This window comes from Vigna umbellata, chromosome 5 (assembly GCF_029865625.1).
Source record: "Vigna umbellata cultivar VRB3 chromosome 5, Vumbellata_1.0, whole genome shotgun sequence".
Classification (NCBI taxonomy): domain Eukaryota; kingdom Viridiplantae; phylum Streptophyta; class Magnoliopsida; order Fabales; family Fabaceae; genus Vigna; species Vigna umbellata.
In genome coordinates, this window is record NC_142169.1 from 26,179,456 (window position 1) to 26,200,199 (window position 20,744).

At 34.3% G+C, this 20,744-nt stretch overlaps 4 protein-coding genes across 4 annotated transcripts; 1 reads left to right on the forward strand and 3 right to left on the reverse strand.

Moving 5' to 3' along the window:
- Positions 1 to 652: 652 nt before the first annotated feature.
- On the reverse strand, positions 653 to 3,395 carry LOC124836122 (protein NRT1/ PTR FAMILY 5.2-like). Its single transcript, XM_047311206.2, has 4 exons — positions 2,946 to 3,395; positions 2,622 to 2,839; positions 1,918 to 2,477; positions 653 to 1,822 (listed from the first exon to the last, which is right to left on the reverse strand). Exons 1-4 carry the CDS (start codon positions 3,076 to 3,078, stop codon positions 919 to 921), a joined length of 1,815 nt encoding a protein of 604 aa, XP_047167162.2. The 5' UTR covers positions 3,079 to 3,395; the 3' UTR covers positions 653 to 918.
- Positions 3,396 to 4,322: 927 nt separating this feature from the next.
- On the reverse strand, positions 4,323 to 7,509 carry LOC124836134 (protein NRT1/ PTR FAMILY 5.2-like). Its single transcript, XM_047311225.2, has 4 exons — positions 7,383 to 7,509; positions 6,088 to 6,305; positions 5,281 to 5,852; positions 4,323 to 5,208 (listed from the first exon to the last, which is right to left on the reverse strand). The coding sequence occupies exons 1-4, from the start codon at positions 7,507 to 7,509 to the stop codon at positions 4,323 to 4,325; spliced, it is 1,803 nt and encodes a 600-aa protein (XP_047167181.1).
- Positions 7,510 to 9,860: 2,351 nt separating this feature from the next.
- On the forward strand, positions 9,861 to 11,851 carry LOC124836094 (uncharacterized). Its single transcript, XM_047311165.2, has 3 exons — positions 9,861 to 10,063; positions 10,479 to 10,573; positions 10,684 to 11,851. The coding sequence occupies exons 1-3, from the start codon at positions 9,992 to 9,994 to the stop codon at positions 11,633 to 11,635; spliced, it is 1,119 nt and encodes a 372-aa protein (XP_047167121.1). The 5' UTR covers positions 9,861 to 9,991; the 3' UTR covers positions 11,636 to 11,851.
- Positions 11,852 to 15,493: 3,642 nt separating this feature from the next.
- On the reverse strand, positions 15,494 to 19,889 carry LOC124836131 (uncharacterized). The gene is made up of 2 exons (XM_047311220.2): positions 16,320 to 19,889; positions 15,494 to 16,108 (listed from the first exon to the last, which is right to left on the reverse strand). Exons 1-2 carry the CDS (start codon positions 19,633 to 19,635, stop codon positions 15,732 to 15,734), a joined length of 3,693 nt encoding a protein of 1,230 aa, XP_047167176.2. The 5' UTR covers positions 19,636 to 19,889; the 3' UTR covers positions 15,494 to 15,731.
- Positions 19,890 to 20,744: the final 855 nt, after the last annotated feature.

Here is a 20,744-nt window from a genome sequence, read left to right on the forward strand (position 1 = left end):
ATATACTATGTAAACTTAAAACGGTAGAAAAATGATGTTCAGACACTTTTTAAGATTTTGATTATTTGATCGAATTGATTTTGAAGATGTATAACAATTCAAAACAATCTTTCATGAGATAAATTTATGTACATCTCAAGTATTCATTAATGAACGTAAGAAAATGCTTAAAAACAAAAGATGAGATGTGATTAGATCTCTAGATATCAAAATGGATAATATAGAAACTAGAATTACACCTTGATTCATACATTTTAGGAAGGGTAGATCTAACATATTTTCCTAGTTGGTATGATTGACATTTTAAGGTCTGGAGACCAGTAAATTTAAGGAATATCTTTTTCTTTTTCTAATTTTGACAAATAAGGATGACCTATTCAATCATGTAAACATTTAGGACAAAATCTAACACAGAATGCATGTGAACTATGACCAAAATGGTATAAATCGTCACCTTCATATCCTTTTTCAATCGTCTCTTTAAACCACGCTCTTGTCTAACAAAATACTTGTTATCAAATGTTATTGAATAATTTAAATTTTTTGCTAAATGACTTAAGGAAATTAAATTCAAACGAACAATTAAGTTTTTGTAATTTGAAGGTGGATTTAAGTGACTTAGAATCTTACATTATATAAAAATAACAAGAAATTAAAGACATTGTCGTGATCTTTTATAAAGATTTCTTCATAACTCATAAAAATATCTTGCATTTCCTATCAAGGAAGCAAATAAGCTTTGTTATAAGATACCTGCCTATTACTTTAAATGCTCAAGTTTTCTAAGCTTTTCACATTAAGTAGACGTATTTGTTTAAGTAGCAAGGTAAAGCTAAGCGAAGAAAGAGCCATGGGAAGATAGATCTGAATGATTAAATCTAAAGCACCCTATATATGCCCAAAAGGTTGGTGTTTTCCCTAGAATTTGCCATCTGTTTGTGGGGTGCTTTGGTTTACTCCAGTATTGTTCTGTGGCTGCGACGATGCAGAGTTCATCTCGAAGCCCGGTTTGGTTTGTGTTACATCGACATTATAGACAAAGAACTTGGCAACAACCAAAAAGCAGAGCAAGTTGAGGAAGCTGAGTACGGCCATGAATGCATAATAGTAATCTAAACGGGAGATATTTAGATTGTCCAAAATCCAACCCCTGTGGCCATTTCTCTTTGTGATATCAGCAACAGTTGACAGAAGAAAACTGCTGAGAAAGCTTCCAAGACCTATGGTGGTTGTGAAATATGATGTTGCGAGACTTTTCATGCCATCTGGTGCTTGATCATAGAATAACTCCATTTTGGCTACTTCCACGAAGTTATCAGCAACCCCTCCCAAAGCATACTGAGGGAGTAGAATGAAAATACTGAGAGGAATCGTATCTTTCGCGTGAAAGAGGTGGTTTTCTCTTGCCACCCTCAGTCTCTTTCTTTCAACAAAGCATGCAATCACCATTATGATGCAATGTAGCACAAGCCCAATGCCAAGTCTCTGCAGCATTGTGATACCCCTTGGGTTCTTTGTGTAGCGCCGAATCGCAGGAACAAAAACACGGTCATATAGAACAACGGTTATCAGCATGGCGATAGTTACAAATGCATTTAAGCTTGCCGGGGGAATATGAAAATGGGGTCCCATTCTCCTGTCTAGAGTGGTGCCTTGTTTGACAAAGAGAGTGCTCGCTTGAACTATCAAGGTGCTTGGGATAATCGTTGTCAGCAAAACAGGAATCAGTTTTGTCATTTGCTTGGTTTCCTCTACTTGTGTCACAGTACAAAGTCTCCATGATGACGTTTGACCATTCTTTATAGAGGCCTTGTCAAGAAAACTGCAAGCAGAGAACGGGGAGAATTGTGCAAATGATTCAAGTGACATGGAAAAATACAGTGAATTTTGAAAGGATAAAAAGATGGGATTTTTAACCTCAATGAAGAGCTCCGATCAATTCTGTTTCTCCCACTACATGCATACTGTTCAATGCTCAGTTCATGTAGCTCTTTTGGATCATCTGGGACACGTAGCTTCCACTTTTTCACAGCAGCAACATAGACCTGAAGCATCCTTGTTATTGGGCTACCTGAAGGCAGTTTGTGTCTGTAAAATGGAGTTCCTCCCAGAAACACCAATACTGAAACAGCAAGGCCAAGGGTGGGAAGGCCATATCCAATGGTCCAACCCACACGTTCTTGTATGAAAACCAAGAAAGTGTTGGCGAAAAGGGTGCCAAAGAAAATGCTAAAAAACCACCAATTGAAGAAGGAGAGTTTATAGCTTCTCTCTTTTGGTTCAAACTCGTCAAATTGGTCTGCTCCCATGGTCGAAATGTTAGGCTTCGTCCCTCCTGTGCCTATTGCAATGATATAAAGGGCCAAGAAGAAAACACCATATTGCAATGACGATGCCTCTGGGCAATTCTCGCCTTCATCACATCGTGGTGGCCTCAGTGCTGGTAGTGAAACTGCCAGTGTCAACAGACACATTCCCTATGGCCAAAGAATATGGAAAAACAGGTAAACATAATCATAATAATGTATGCAAAACCAAATGTTGATCCAATATTGTTTATCAACTCCTACTCTTGTTTACCATGTTACATTAACAGGTAAGATAAATGTCACATATCATACCACAACATAAATGCACGAAGCAATTATAAAAGTTTTATATCTGCCAAGATAAGCATCTGCTATGTAAGCTCCTGCCAGTGGCATCATCCAGACTGAACCCACCCAGTTGCTAACGTCGTTCGCAGATTTCACAGTGCCCTCATGGAGCTTCCTTGTTAAATATATCACTAGGTTTGATTGTATCCCGTAGAAAGCCATCCTCTCAAACACTTCGTACCCTGTAAATTAAAAAACACGCATATCCCATGTTCACAAGTGATAAAAATTCATCCTACGGAAAAAGAGAGGAATGGAGATGTTAAGGCCACTACTGGGATCATTTACCAACTATAAAGGAACAGGCTTTCCATTTTCCCGTCTCTGATCTCAAAACGGGTCTACCCTTTAGGTCTACTGTGCCATCTTGAGTGTAATCTTCGTTCCCATTTGCAGGGCCTTTTTCTTCTATCACTGCCATGAGTTTGAACTACACCTCTGTCTCTTTGTGTGGAAGTCTTTTAGCCTCTCTAGCGAGCCTTTTATATAGTAGAGGCGGGGAATCTGATTTTAGAATTCTAGCTTTCTCAACAAACTGCACTGTCCAATTGCATGAGCTAACTAACAAAGAAATCTTTAGTCCAAAATAAGGAATCAACATGTATTTGGTTTGTACTCACTGTCGCTTATTTTCACACTTTCCTTATCTTTCTTTTCTAATGATTTTATTTTCACCTCTGAATTATCGATCTAGCTACAGTTAGATCTTAGAAGTAAACGCGAGATTGACATGCCACAAAAGCCACGAGCTACATATGTCATAAAAAAATTTCTGTTCATTAAAGTGGCTCTCACTTAATGTATTTAAATATGTTTTCCTCCCTTTTCAGTCACCAATCAATTGCATTATTATGTCCTATGTGTCTCTGTCTTATGCTTCTTATTTCCTGAGAGCATTCATATTATCAACTTGACTTTGAAACTGCACTGAGAAAAATTTAGGTACCGAAAGCATTTTCTTTGTGCAAATACATCCAGATATATATGTATACACGGCTTTAATCAATGATGTCACAGATTATAGGTTTATTAGTAATAATCAAATAAGATATATCTGTATGTATGAGGGTATAAAGATTATGTTCTCATACAGGAAAACCGTGTGATTGGTTTTAGGCTGCACAAATTCAAGCAAAAAAGGAGACAAGTTTGACGGCAGAGTTCTTAAAATAGTTATTTTTTTCGATGATTGAAAGGAAAATTTGTCGGCTATATAATTTTCTACATGCGAACTAACAAAATGATTAACAGAAATGTTAAATAAGCAAGGACACGATAAACAGATAAAAGGGAGTCACATCTGATGGATATGAACCTTATAAGACCTGTTACTTTGGATCAAATTTTTGTGACCAAGATTATGTCCATAAGAGTAATTTTTCTTATAATATATTCTTTAAAATAATAGTTATTTTGTTAAAGTTATTCATTATAACTTAAGATTTGTCATGGCAATACAAATTATGGTAATTAGAAACAATTCTTTTTGTAAATGTAATTAACTTAAGGGTTCCATTTTAGATAGATAGTTATCACTCTCCATCTCATTGATGATCACTATCAAAATATTCAAGAATTTGTCTTTGTCCTTCTTCCATTCATGAAAGTAATTGATAACAAATGCTAGTCTACCACGCACTTTGTTTCCTCACCTTATTCCTTCAGTTATCTGGTTGTGGTACTTTGGCCTATTTCAGTATTGGCTTGAGGTGAAGTAGTGTTCATATCCAAGTCCTTGTTGATTTGTGTTTGATCAACATTATAGACGTACAATTTGGCAACAGCCACAAAGCAAAAGAAATTGATAGCGCTGAGAAGAGCCAAGAATGCATAATAATAATCTAAACGGGAAGCATTTAGATTATCCAAAATCCAACTCTTGTGACCATGTTTGCGGGTGAGATCAGCGACAGTTGAAAGCAGAAAACTATTAAGAAAATTTCCAATGCTCAAGGTGGTTGTGAAATATGAGGTTCCCAAACTTTTCATGGCTTCTGGTGCTTGATCATAGAAGAACTCTAACTTGGCAACATCAACAAAGGTGTCAGCAATTCCTGTAAAAGCAAACTGAGGGAGGAGGATGAAAATGGTTAGAGGAATTTTATCAAGCTGGCCTAAAAGGTTCTTTTCTCTTGCCACACTGAGTCTCTTCCTCTCAACAAAGCATGCAGTGAGCATAATGATAACATGTAGCACAAGTCCAATTCCAAGTCTCTGCAGCAAGGAGATCCCTCTGGGGTTCTTGGTGTAGTGCCGGATTGCCGGAACGAAAAGACGGTCATAGATCACAACGCTTATCAGCATGAAGATGTTCACAAAAGCTATAAGACATGCTGGAGGGATTTCAAAATGGGGTCCCATTCTCCTGTCTAGTGTGGTGCCTTGTCTGATGAAGAGTGTGGTGGTTTGAGCTATTACGGTGCTTGGAATGCACGTAGTGATCAAAATAGGAACCATTTTCATCATTTGCTTGGTTTCCTCAATTTGAGTCACAGTACAAAGCATCCATGGTGATGTTTCGCCTGTCTTCACTGCAGCTTTGTCTAGGAATCTGCACACATTTGTCAAGTTAAAATAAACAAAAGAAATATACAATTTGAAGAGGAAAAATTTGATTACTAGCCTTAATGAAGAACTGTGATAAATTCTCGTTCTCCCTTTACTTGCATAATACTCTTCCATGCTGAGCTCATGTAGCTGATTTAAATCATCTGGAACATGTACCTTCCACTTCCTCACTGCAGACACAAGTACCTGGACCATTCTGGTTAAAGGGCTGCCAGAGGGTAATCTATGCCTATAAAGAGGAGTTCCTAGCAGAAACATGAATATTGAAACGGCTAGAGCAACGGTTGGGATCCCGTAGCCAAGGCCAAAACCAACTCTGTCTTGTATGTAAACCAAGAGAGTTTGGGCTGAAATGGTTCCAATTAGAATATAGAACACCCACCAATTGTAGAAGGAAAGCTTTCGGGACCTCTCTTTTGGTTCAAACTCGTCAAATTGGTCTGCTCCCATTGTAGAAATGTTGGGCTTGGTCCCCCCTGTTCCTGCTGCAATGATGTACAAGGCAACGAAGAAAATTCCCACTTGCAATGAGGATGCTTGTGGGCAATCTTGGTCTGCAACTCCTGGAGCACATGCTGGTGGCCTCAATCCTGGTAGCGACACTGCTAGCGTCAACATACACATCCCCTGCAACCAAAAATACAAGACCGTCTCCGTTTATAATGTTAAAATGCAACAACTTATGTTATATTTATAACATGGATCAAAACCATTATATTCCATGCATTCTCCATGTGACATACAATCTAAAACTCAGTTATTTCTAACTCACAACACTAACAAAACAATAGATTTATATGTCTTATTTCTATTTAAGGTAAGAATTAGACTCACTCATAAAATTCTAATAGTGTATATATACCAGAAGGTAAATGGCTGATGCTATAACAAAAGTCCAATATCGGCCAAGATATGCATCGGCTATGTAAGCTCCGGCAGCTGGCATGATCCAGACTGCACCAGCCCAGTTGGTCACGTGATTTGAAGATTTGACAGTGCCCTCATGAAGCTTCTTTGTTAGATACAATACTAGATTTGATGCTATCCCATAGTATGCCATTCTTTCAATCATTTCGTACCCTACAATTGATTATCAAACATAATGGTGTTAGCACATTGTCACAACTCATTCACTTCTCTCTTTACATTATCATCACTTCAAGTATTTACTTTCTATTTCAAAGAGAAACTTCATTTTCTTTTCTTTTCCTCTCATGATTCTAAAACAATTTTTGCAAACAAACTCTTAAAAAAATGTCTCTTTTACATCTTGTTTCAAGATTGTAATGTATTTTTAACATATAATAGTCATTTTGTTCTTGAAAGTGTATGAACATTCTCATGTTTTTCTTGGATGTTAAAAAAATCAATATAAGATACTAATTTTCTTAAAAATGGTCTTTGAAAATGAAACCCACAGTTATATTAATTTTAAAAAATTGCGACTTGTTATCAATGTTCTTACATATATATTGAGATAGGTGATAATACTTTCACATCACAATAAAAAATTACATTCAATTGACATCATAAGATAATAATATTTATATTAATTTTAATTTAAAATTATAATATGTATTATGTAATTACAGTGTAAATTATTGATGTCTCTTTCATCTCAAATATATATAAAAATGAATAGTCAATATTACATATCAAAAATATATATATATTTGTAAATTTTTAGTCTAGTTATATTGAATTAAACTATTTTTTATTCGTGTCAAATTATTGCATTTCTCTTAAATATTTATTGCATATTTATAATTTCTGTTAAAGAAAACAAAAATTATCATTACTTTTGCATAAAAAAAATAAAATAAGATTATAAATATTGTAAAATATAAATATATATTTCAAATAATCATATATATATATATATATATATATATATATATATATATATACTAATATTATTAAAAGGAATGTAAAACGAGTGTAATTTCATAAAGTGTCAAATAAGCTTTTTCCTATTTAAACACTAAACCAACACTAAGTTAATAGGTGTACAGACTTTAATGAAAGAATTTATGGTGTTAAAGATTTGTTTAAAATTCTTTTTAAAATTAATCTAACAATATGGTAAAATAAATGAATGAGTAGAAAAGGGGTCTAAAATTAAAAATTGTAAGTTTAAGGTCCAATGGCTGCATTTACCTACAATGAAGGAACAAGCTCTCCACCTTCCAGTATTTGATCTTAAAACTGGTTTGCCATTGAGGTCCACTGTGCCATCTTGGGTGTAATCCTTCTCTCTTCCACCTTCTTCTTCCACTCCCATCATGCTGTACAATGATGTTAACTTTTTAGCTTTTCATCAACACCATTTTATATACTTAAGATGGAATATTTAAATTTTATTACATTTTTTCTTTCCTCACCCTAAACTCATATTTACCATACAATTGCTTAGCTAAAATCCAAAATATAAAAAAACATATTTTGTTGGCTTCTTTTTGTCATGCACTTTGAATTATATCAATTAATCATACAAAAAGTCAAACAAATCAACTATCATAAAAACTTCTTTTTTTTCAAAGGTAATGTCATTTTATATGTTAATTTTGTCCTCTTCCCGTCATTAGTTACTGATTGTACTATGCTTCCTTCTTAATTTAGGTAGGTCCTTCCTGTTTATAAAATAATTACTTTTTTTATTTAATTTAACGAGTTGTATTATAAAAAATAAAAATAACTAGTTAGAGACTGAAATAAGAAAATTGAAATCTCCGAAAGCATTTATTCTTTGTGGATACATCCACCTACATGGCGTCAAAGGCCAAAAGCATGCATAATTAATAATGATTAAATAAAACAAAATATCATTAGAGGGTTCATTATATCCAATATTAAGATGTATAATAAAAAGTTTGGAGTTGAAGATCAACACTACTTGTTCATATTTTCTTATTAAGGAAAAATATATACAAATAAAAAATACTAAAGATGTCATATTGCAGCTGCATCTTGTTAGAAGTATTATCGCAAAAATAATTGTTTAAGGAACAATTCTTACGTTATACGTTTAGGATCATATACTAAAGATGCCATATTATAACTGTTTGTTATATAATCTAGTTTTAGTAAAATTCATAAGTTAAAAAAAAAAAACTCAGATATTTTTGAGAGAAACAGCATAGTGGTTGCAACTTTTAGATTGATTATATCAATCTTTAATTAATATTGTACACTACTTTTATTATTTTTAATTTTCAAATTAACATATTTTACTGCTTAATAATAAATATTATTATAAAATATATAAAATTATGCTTAATAAGTTAATAAAGCTAAATTTAATAAACATAACCGCCACTATCACACCTTTGTTTCTACTAATGTCGTTTAGTTAAAATTGATTAACTAATCATTTATTTGACTAATTTTAATTATACCCGGTTATACAACCATTTTTTTTGGGTATATATATATTCCGTTATTTAACTAGGTTTTAAAAAAATAAAACATGGCGTGATAAATTGTTATAGTTTGACTATAATGATTACTATTCATATGGGTTAATGTTATAATAATTTTTAATTAATCAGTTGATTAGGATTATGATTATTTTTTTTTATAAATGGTTATGTGTAGACGACTTGGTCAGTTAAGAGTAATATTAATCTATACATATTAAGAAAGAATAATTAAATATATACATATATAGATTCATAACAATGTTAATCATGGATTCTGATAATGAATATATATGTATTAATAATATGATTGTATAAAAAAAATCTCATACTTTTATCCTTTATAAAAGTGACTTGGATTACCAGTTATGAAAGACAAGCTTTTAAAAATTTCTACAACATAACTTTGATAAGGATTTTCAGAAAAGAATTTTTTTCGACAACCTTTGCGAAACCAAAGGAGTGCATTCTGAAATTAATTGTTGGAACAAATTTTATAGAACAAACTTTCTGGAATGCATTTCATTTCATGTGTTCCAGAACGAGTTGTTTAAAAAAAGTTTACTGGAATAAATTTTTTAAAATAAGTTTTCTTTAATGAGTCTGAAACACATTAAATACATTTTAAAGTAAGGTTTTTCTTCACAATGCATTTTTTTCTCTTCTCTTCTTACTCTGCAATGGCGGCAGCAGAGGTGAGAACAATGGTAATGTGTCACAATGAAAAAGGATATTTTAGTCTTCTATATTATTAATACAGTACAGTTGGTAAGAATAACGGTGTAGATAGTAGTTTTACCATAAATGTAATATTACAAAGACCACCACAACTATTATTTTTAATTTTTTACAAAGATATTTCATTTTTAAATGATTTGTTTTGATAAGCTAGTGTTTTGTATTATTGGATATAAATTAAGTACACAATCCAAATCTAGTTCAATAACAACTAATAAATTCCCGAAAATGAAAAAAATTGACTCTAACGATTATTAATCATAAATACCATCACTACTTTTTTTCACTTTCCAACATTCTTGAGCCAAACGATCAACTTCTGTGTCTCTGATGCAGTTCACACAAAATAACAAAAGAAAACTGCATTCGATGTGGTACTTAAGACATTACAGCCTGTCATCACAACGGTCACTTCCCACTTTTTTTCTTTTTGATAATAAACAAATAAAACAAATTATTATTACTACATATTTATGGAGAGAGGGTTACACTGTCCACTCCCTCTGCGTTTGTCTGTGGACGGGGAAGGTGGCATGTCATGAAGACCAAACCCTTTGCATTAGCATTGTTGTTGTGAACCTCAGAAAGCAAAAACACAGATCTGTTGTCACAATGGGTTGCTTTCTTCATTGCTTTGGTTCCTCCACAAGCACCAAGCCCAGGCGCAAGGCTCACCGTCACCATGTAACTAACCCTTCACCTTCTCTTCTTCAAGCTTCTATCTTTTTCATCTAATTTAGTTACCCTTTTGTTTGGTTTCTCATAAACTGTCTGGAAAAGACTTTCTTTTTTGAAAGTTTTATACTTGCACCTCCTATTTTTGGCCTTTTTTTAAGGCAAAACTAAGATTTTAAGTGCTGATTCTAGTGTTTTTATTCAATCAGATGAATGTTTTATCAGGGTGTTATGTATAATAGAGATTTGCATGAACGGATCATGCGTCTACTGGAGATAGATAGACTTTCAATTTTGATCTTGATGAAAGAATAAACTATAGTTTGAATAATATATGTGGGTTTTGTTTTTTTATTCTTCTGTCTAACAAGCTTAATAGATGAAGGTTTCTCTAACCTCATTGAGTCTTTTCAATGTTGTTCAGCGAAATGCCAAAGACAGGTTGGAGCGACCGAAGGTGTGTTCTGTGCCGGACTACTCCCAAATGGTGGTACATAGCACTGCATCACAAGAAGTACAGTAAGTAATTGACTAACTGAGTTTGTAAAATTCTACTTTTTGTTCACATGAAAGCATGCTTGGTTTTGGAGTTGAAGTTTTTGATTTAGATAAATGGGTATGGGATGTAGGGCTAAACCTCTGGAGAAGCTAAACGCAAGCCCCAAAAAGAAAGTGACTTTTGATGTCAATGTGAAAACCTACGAGCCAGATGAAGTTCTTGATTTCCAACCAGAGAAGAGTGAAGAGAAAAGACCTTCGGTTGAAACGTTAAGCCAAACAAAGTCTGATGAAAGTGCGGTTACTTCAACCGGGTCTTACCCAACAGACCATAGGTACCACAATTGCACATGTAGTGACGATGAAGATGCAGCAATGGAGTATTGGGATAGTGATCTCACGGATGAGGATGAGGATGATGGTGGTGATAGTGACATGGGAGAAGAATATGATGAAGTGGGGGAAGACTTTGAAGATGGAATAGTGTACTCAAGGTCCAGAAATGGTGATAATCAAAGGGTTGTTGCAGAGGTGGAAAGTCCAATTCCAGTGTACGATAAGGAAATGAAGTCAATTGGGTTGAACCCCAATGTTCGAGATAGGAGTGTTTATGTTCATTCTGTGCTGAACCCTGTGGAGAACCTCACTCAATGGAAAGCAGTTAAGGCGAAAAGAGGACCACCATTGGTGTCTCAGAAGGAGAATTTGGTTTTGAAGCAAGAGTCCCGACCTGGATTTGGTGCTGAATCACCCAAGAAGTTGAACCGGGAAATCGCAGTTGATGCTAGCCTTTCAAATTGGTTAGGTTCATCAGAAACTACACCTGTTAGCAAGAGTTCGTATGCAGAGAGAAATAGCTCACATGGGTCCAATACTGTGGTGAGCCATGAAGATAGGCCTATTTTAGGTGCATTATCAGTTGAAGAGATTAATCAGTTTTCGGCTTCTTGTTCACCAAGAAAATCACCAAGAGATGAGATTGCCATCATAGGCAGTGTTGGTAGCTACTGGAATTGTGGGAGCTATGCTCAGGATTCTGGCTCAGCAAATCGAGTGACTTCAAGAAGAGTACAATACAATTGATGTGAAAGTTCGTTATGCTGAACAAGAGAGTGAATATGAGACAAGGTTGTTCTATACAGAGGGTTCTTACTCATGTAGACAAGATTCAATTGAGGAGTGGTTTGTGTTAGGTGCAATTTTTTTATTCTTTTGTGAATGTGATATAGTGTGATGTTTTATTGTGTTGCATTCTGCGGTTGGATTAATAACACTATTGTCATGTAGTTTTTATCTGTACACTGTCTCTGAATTTTCTTCCATGATAAATTGATGAAATTATTACAGAGAGGACAGATAAATTTTTGTCTTGTAACAATCTGGGCATAAAAAAAACTATTTAATTAAAAAATGGTTTATATTGCTCTTAATTGACTTTACGTACTTAAATTTGCTTTGTAGGGCTTTTTAGTTCAAATCAATTAGCAGACTTTTCAAAGAGCAGAGATGTTTTAGTTTATTCTACTTATATCTATTCGTTTACATATACTTTTAAATACTGGTGCTTCATTATTTTGTTAAGGTGTCGTTTAAGGTTATTTTAAGAAAATACTTATATGGTATTATATTTTATCTTTTTTTTCTGCCATAATAAATTCGTAAACTAATTATAAATTAGATGAAAGGTAATGTTATAAATATAAGAAAATAATGAATGTTAATTTTTAAACTTTGAAAATGAAAGTTAAATAGAAACAAAAATATTTCAAATTTATGATATTTAAAAAATATGGTGGGACTACTACTAAGCATGGATAAGTAGTACATCTAATTTATTTTATAACAAAATAACTATTTTTTTTCTTGAAATATTACTAAATTTCAATTACTTTTATGTTATTTAATAATGGATTAAATATGTTTGTAGTTTTTCAACTATTATGTGTTTTTGGATTTAGTCTCACCTTTAAACTTTGTTTCATCTTCATCCTTCTTTTTAATGAAACTGTCATATTTAGTCTTTGAATACCAATAACATTGATTCTTGTCCTTGTACTCAAATTCAAGGCATCGAAAAATGCTTACTTCGTCCCCACGATAAGAGGTGAATTTATGTTTAGTACTCGGTTTTAAAAATGAAGCCATTGGGTCCTATGTTATGAAAAATATATGAATAAGGTCCACAAAGAAAGAACAAGTTCAACAAATCATCAAAGAAAAAGCTGAACAAGAGATAGAAAAAGCTGGACACCAAAAGAGAGAAGAGAAAAAATACAGTCACATCAGCATGGACTTAACCCGTTGTTGTCAACTTAACGGAGATAACCTTATTCATACACTTTTTATAACATAGGGACCCAATGTCTTTATTTTTAAAACCGGATACTATACAGAAATTCACCTCTTAACCTGGGGACGAAGTAAACATTTAAACCTTTTGGAATTCATTGGGTTTACAATTTAAATTAATTATCAGAAGGATTAAGTTGTATGTCGTGAAATACATGTATGATTTCTTAATAATATTAAAATTGTTCTAAGGTTTAGTGACTTCAATGAAATTAAACTTAATAATCAATACGATTAAGTAAAGTTGTATACATGATTGATGACTTTAAACTTAAGTAAAGTCATATATGATTGGAGACTTTAATTTCAATAAAGTCGTGCTTATGGTTGAGTACTTCAATTTCAATCCATTTTAAACTAAAGTCTTGCATGAGAATGACGATTCTAACCTAAATCTATTTTGTACTGAAGTCATGTTTAGGATTGATGCAAAAGAACTAAAGTCGTGCATTTTGGGATCACTTTACTTTAGGCCATTTTAATTTTATTATTGGTTTTATAAGTTATTTTTGCAAATTGACTTCGTTATTTTTCATTGCTTTAAAAAATAAAACATTGTAAAATGAATATAAATTGGTTAATGAAATGTAATGCATTTCACTGTTTTCCTTAGTGTATCCAAAGTTAAGCGAAAGTAGTATCTTGATGGAAGAAAAGGGAAACTATTATATGTATATATGATTTAAAAAAAAAAAGAGATTGACAATACTATTTCTGTAGGTGCATAATAGAAAGTAATGTAGGATAATAATTTTTTATTTCTAAAAATTAGCAACGCAGATTTGCAAATTTAAACTAGATATTTGTTATTAATTTTTGTATATAATTTCGAATGTGTTATGTCCCGTGTCTAATGTTTATTTTATGTTTAGAACATTTGTATGGGTGTAATGTATTAATACGAAAATGATAGAGTTTAGAATAACCCATACACAGTTTAGGTTAGCTCTCCTTATTTGTATGTAGTTTACTTTATAAGAAAGAAGAACTACAACACCTAAAGGTTTTAAACAACTTACATAACACCAACCTAAATAACATAATATCAAAACTTGTTTAAACAACCAATTAATTCTTATTTCTGAGATCATTAAAACAAATGGAATACAAAACTTCCACGTAGAAAGGAAAGAGAAAAAGAAAGGAATTAAACTCGGAGAAAATAAAGTCCTTACAGATAACATTTGATTATTTTCCTTATTTTGTTTAAAGTCCTTGCAGAAAATAAAGAACTGGTCAAGTTTGACGTACTTATTTGGCGCAACAAAGAAAAGGTGGAATAGGTATAAACATTTGATTATTTTCCTTATTTTGTTTACAAATCGTAGTTAAAGAAAGAGATGTTTTTTTACTGTAGATCCTTTTTCTTTTTCTTTATGGACAAATGCTACAAACAACTTTAAATATAGGTTTAATACCTCTTTTGGTCCCTAGAAAGGGGGCCAATGTTCAATGTGGTCCCACCTTTTTTTAGAAGTTCAATGTGATCCTATCTTTTGTAAAAAGTGTGCAATCAAGTCCTTTTTGAAAACGGTGTTAAGTTTTTAACGGAGCAGCTGACAGGGTGGACTGAAGTTAGCTACGTGGCTTTGTGTGAGTAATACGTGGCAGTGAGAGGGTGATACGTGGCTGTGAGAGGGTAAATCAGAAGTTAGGGTTTGAGTTGCAGAGAAATTAGTAATTTGGGATTTCTTAGAAGATCAGAGAGGCGAAGAACATTGTCGTCAACGATACCATACTCCTTGATCCGGGCTATCTCTTTGCCATCGGAAACCAACTTCTGCTTTTTCACCACGAAGCCTTTGCACTGCTGAATCCTCATTTTCACCGAAGCAATGGAATCAGACTCCAACACGCGCATTGGGGTTACAACGCCATCCACAATTAGGTAAAATCAAGATTGGCTCACCAGAACAATGTCCCGACTGCCCTTCATATTACTCCTTCTCTTCGAAAACTGAACTCAAAGCAAACTCAGCAATTCAAATATCTCAAAGTCAATCACTCTTTTACCCTTTTTCTTGTTCCAGGTTCCCAATTTGCCTTACCTTATCCTACTCGTTTTCTGCTTTACTCCGAAATTTGTTTTTTGATGATACAACTCAATGGGACCCAAAGAAACAAAACAAAGAACCTGTTTTTGAGGTGCCCAGAAGGAAATTTTGATTGTGCTTTGGAAATGGACGATGGAATGAAGAATAACGTTAATAAAAAAAAACAAAAGCAATAACTCTCAAATAAATGGTGGAAGTGAAGCAAGCGAGAGGGGACTCTTACCAAGAAGAAATCCCAAATTACTAATTTCTCTGCAACTCAAACCCTAACTTCTGATTTACCCTCTCACAGCCACGTATCACCCTCTCACTGCCACGTATTACCCACACAAAGCCACGTAGCTAACTTCAGTCCACCCTGTCAGCTGCTCCGTTAAAAACTTAACGCCGTTTCCAAAAAGGACTTGATTGCACACTTTTTACAAAAGATGGGATCACATTGAACTTCTAAAAAAAGGTGGGACCACATTGAACATTGGCCCCCTTTCTAGGGACCAAAAGAGGTATTAAACCTTAAATATAAAAGGAAAAGCAAAAGTGTAATCAAGAGACAAAAAGCTGTTTTATTTATAAGACTAAAACATCGACGCACACAAAAGCAAATTTGCTACTATTGGAACAAGGCATTGACTAATTCAGACATAGATATACATGTTTCAATCATCAAGGTCCAACCTTAATTTCAACTTTCAAAGTCAAGACCAGTTTTAATGCATAGTATGAACAGTTAAATGCGTGTGGAAAATGAAAATAACATATTTGTACTATTTATGACACTATTTCTGGAAGCCTCTAAGCTTGTTCATGGTTATCAAGCTAAGTGGCTGGGAAAGATAAGGCTGAGTAGTAGCCGATAGTTCTTGAGCCACAGCACGCATGATGGGTCTGGACTCTGGAGACTCACGTATGCATGCCAAAGCTATGGTCATTGTGAACACCACTGCTTCTGCCAATTGGCCTGTAGGAGGTGGAAGCCTTTGATCAAGCACGTCCGTCAGTAGCACCTGTGCTTCCTCTGTTGATGACAAATACTTGTTTGAAGACAGTGTACCCAACAGTTCTCCAGGATGCTTTCCCATCAATATCTCCATCACCACCACTCCAAAACTATACACGTCACACTTCTCCGTCACTCTCATTGTTTGTGCTAGTTCTGCAAGTTTCAACTTTTCTCAGTCTCATCACACCCTTTAATTTACATATATACACAATTTATTAAGAAAGAAACTATACATTGTGTCTAGAATATAAAACATGTTTTTAAGCTGTCAGAAACATTTAACAGAACATATTAAAGACTGCCTTAGTATGATGCATACGATATAGTATAATATACTGTAATTTAAATTGAATGGATGATGTACCTGGAGCCATGTAACCATAGGATCCAGCAACTGAGGTCCACGTTGAAGTGTCTGAGCTTAGTAGCTTTGCTGTGCCAAAATCTGCAAGACGAGGTTCTAAATCGGAGTCTAGTAGTATGTTATTCAGTGTTACATCCCGGTGCACGATTTGTGGGGAACAATCTGTGTGCAGGTATGAAATTGCATGTGCTATTCCTTGCACAATTTTTAGCCTTTTGGCCCACCTTAGCTCCAATTGTCCTTCCTCTCCGTACAACACTTTTGCCAAACTTCCTCTGTCTATATATTCGTAAACCAAGAACATTTGTCCCCTGCAAGAACAGAACCCATAAAGCTTTATTATATTGCGGTGTCTCACTCCTGTAAGTGCTTCTATCTCATTCAAAAAGCTCAGGCGATTCATTGGTGGAATTTCATCGGAGTCTGATATGTTGAGCCTCTTCACAGCAACGACCTGACCTGTGAGCAACTGTGCTCTATAAACACTTCCGAATCCTCCTTTTCCGATGCAGTACTTGTCATTGAAGTCATTGGTGGCCTTAACAAGATCAGAAAATGTGAATTTTCCATCTCTTCCCCACACCACGCTGATAGGCTGATCACTTTTTTCATTGCTTTTGGACTCTTCATCACCGTGTTTTATGATATGCCGCCGGCGAAGTATTGCTCCAACACTAATTAACCCAATTAATACACAAACTGGAATGATAACCCCAAGAAGAACCTTTTTGTTAACTCCTCCAGATTTGTCCGTGGAAAGTGATTTGGGGCAAGTTAATCCTTCTATCTCACCACACAAACCTGAGTTTCCAGCATAGGCTTCAGCAGTCGCTGTCTCGAAAACACGGCCTGTGGGGATTGAACCACTCAGTTTGTTGTAAGAAAAATCAACAGATTGAAGGCTGAGCATGCTTGAAAATGATCGTGGGATTGTCCCTGATAGTTGGTTGTGTGACACATTGAGAATCTCCAATGCTCTTAACTTTTCAAGGTTTTGGGGAAGAGCCCCGGAAAGAGAGTTGCTGCTGATGTCCAACATGATTTGCAGCGAGAACAGATTGCCAAGTTCATCTGGTATCTCCCCAGATAGACTGTTATGGCTTAAATTCAGGCTCAGTAAGCCATCACAATCACCAATTTCTTTAGGAATGCTACCGCCGAAGTTGTTATTTGATAAATCAAGAAAATTTAACTTAGCCAATCTCCCATAACTCTTTGGGATTTCTCCTGATAAATGGTTACTGCTCAAATTCAATCTGAAAAGCCGGCTTAGATTTCCGATTTCAGGTGGGATACTACCAGTGAATTCATTGGAATGAAGGTTTAGATACCCTAATTGACTCAGCTTACTTAGCGCAGAAGGAATTTTTCCAGAAAGTTTGTTGTTTCCCATATCCATACTGGTTAAGTTGGCGCACCCGCCCCACTCTGGGGAGAGCTCACCAACCAGTAGGTTTGTACTAAGTGATATCAAAACGAGATTTGGGAGAACCCCAAATGCGTCTGTGATGTTTCCAGTGAGCTGGTTATTATCAAGCCGAACTCTAACTAGTGGTGAACAATTTCTCAAGGACTTTGGCAATGGCCCTGAAAAGCTGTTGTTATTGACAGCCAAAACAGTTAGCTGGCCACCACTGCACAAGTCAATTGGCAGTTCTCCATAAAAGCTGTTGTTTGAAAGGTAGACATCAGTCAAAGAAGGATTTCCCTTTCCAAATTCTCTGGGAATTCTGCCACTGAAGTTATTGCTGAACACTGAAAAACTTTTTAAAGCAGTTAGTTGAGCAATGGTTGCTGGCAACTCCCCATGCAAGTTATTGCTGTTGACATCAAAGATTTCAAGAGAGGTCAAATTTCCAATATCCGCGTGAATGATTCCAGAGAGTTCATTGAAGAAAAGATTCATGACTTGAACGTTTGTCAAATCCCAAAGTGTTGATGGAATCAGACCAGAGAATTGGTTTTGTGAAAGGTCTAACTTTACCATTTCCTTCAGGTTTCCAATATCTACAGGAATGGAACCAGAGAAAGTATTATTGTACAGAAAGAGGTAGTTAATTCTTTTCAACAGGCCAATCTCCGGAGGAATCTTTCCGGTAAAATTATTGTTTTGGACTTGCAAGGAGGTAAGCTGGGTCCAATTAGAGAGGAGCGTAGCAGAAAGTTCACCAGAAAAGGAATTATCTGATAATCCCAGTTCTGATATTTTAGTCAGATTAGCTAATGACATAGGCAAAGGACCAGTCAAATGATTCACCGCTAAACTCAAGAAGGATAGATTTCTGCACAGGCCAAGCTCCGAAGGAACTGTAGAGTTAAAAGAATTTATACTGAGATCAAGATGCCACAGCTCCCTAAGTTGGCCTAAGGAAGAAGGGATCTTTCCATGGGCAGAAATGTTATTCAGTTCAAGAATTTGAAGCCCAGATATCAATCCTATCTCAGTGGGAACAGGACCAGTAAAAAAGTTATTACCAATACGAAGTTCTTTGAGATTAGAAAGCAAGGACAAGTTGGGCGACAGCTTTCCTCCAAACCCATTGTTGGTGAGGTTGAGGAATTCTAGCTTGCCCAAATTGCTATACAAAGATTCTGGAATAGTTCCATTCCATCCATTCTGAGAGATGTCAAGATATGTCAAGTTATGGCACTCCAGTACGAAACTCGGGAATTCACCAGTGAGTGTTGGATTTAGATGTAAAGCAAGGCGTGTCAAGGAAGGCATGCATGAATATTGGGACCAGTGAAGAGGAGTTATAAAATAATTTGATCCAAGGTCCATGTACCATACCTTAGGTAGATTCATGAGCTGATAAGGAATGGTGCCATTGAGATTGTTGTTGTAAAGGCTGAGATATCGAAGCTCTCGTAGCTGGCCTAGTTCTTTAGGCAGTGAGTCTTCAAATAAGTTGTTCCCCAAGTCCAAAAGTGTGAGCTTGGAGAGGTTACCAATTGCTGGTGGTATTGACCCCTCAAAGTTGTTGGCATTGAGGTTGAGTTGGGTGAGGTTAGGGAGGGAAGCAAAATCCAAGACAGTGATAGTCCCAGTGATATTGGCACCAGACAAGTTTATCTCTAAGACTGTTGTGCTGGTATTGTCACAAACAACGGCATCCCAAAAGCAAAGGTTGGTTAGGTTGGTGAGGGACCATGAGTTTAGAGAAGGAGGAAGAGGAGGTGTTAGACTGTTTTTCCATTTGACAAGTGATTCTGCTTCTGCTGTTGGTGATGAAGCGATTCTCAAAGGAAACAAACACAGGAAGATAATTGGAAGGACTAGAGTGTGAAGCCTTTGAAAATTAGTCATGTCTAGCATTTGGCGTGGTCTCTTTGAAATCGTTTAGTCTCTTATATAGCAGAATCGGTTCCTGTTTCTATTGATGAAAGTCAGAAAGTAAATTTGTAAGATTATGAGAACAGAAGTATGTGGTGGGGTTTACAAAATGTGATTCACAGTGTCACCATAATTATGTTATCAAACATATGATAGTCTTCACTCGGAGTTGATTATTGACCTGAGAACCACCATCACATTTTTATATTCAGCTAAGAACGCCTTTGTTTTATTGAAAGTCAAAAATAAATTAATTATTCTTTAATTTCTTCGTAATTTTGTATATGTTTAATAGACTTTTCATTAGATTTTTTTTTGTTACTCAAAATTTTTATATTTTTTGTAATTAAGTATTATTGTTTAATTTTTATTTAATTGAGTGTTAATATTGTTTTATATTAAACATGAAAATTCATATTTTTTGATGAAAATAAAGAATCAAAATGATAAGATAAAATAAGAGTCATAATATTCTATTAATAAAAATATTAAACAGTAAAAACTCAGTTAAAAAATTTAAAAATTTTAAGTTCTTGAATTTTTTTAATAACAATTCAATTAAAAATATATAAATTTATGGGAGACTAAAACTTTTTTTATCTAATTACTATATTTACTTATAATTATGTATCATAAATTTGTTAATTTTTAAGAATATTTTATAATTATACGAAAAAAATCATAATTTTGGACAACTTCTTTAAGTTTTATACTTTTTCAAATATTTGGACCCAATTTAACCCTAAATCTACTACAATTATTTATATTACTATAAAAATAATTTAATTATTTAAAATATAAAGAACATGTGAAATTAAGAATTACTTTAAAATATATACATTTTAAAATTTAAGCAGTAAAATCAGGAAAAATAATAGGAAAATTAAAATTGCGAACTAGAAATTAAAGAGACTAAAAATACATTTTTTAACCTTAAAATTGTTTGCAAATCGCATTACTATAAGTAAATCTTTAAGTGAATAACTTATTAAATTATTTAAGTAGAAAAATAATAATGAATAATCATGATTCTATACATAATTATAATATGTTTTATTGATGATATATATCCTCAAATGTTTATATAAGTT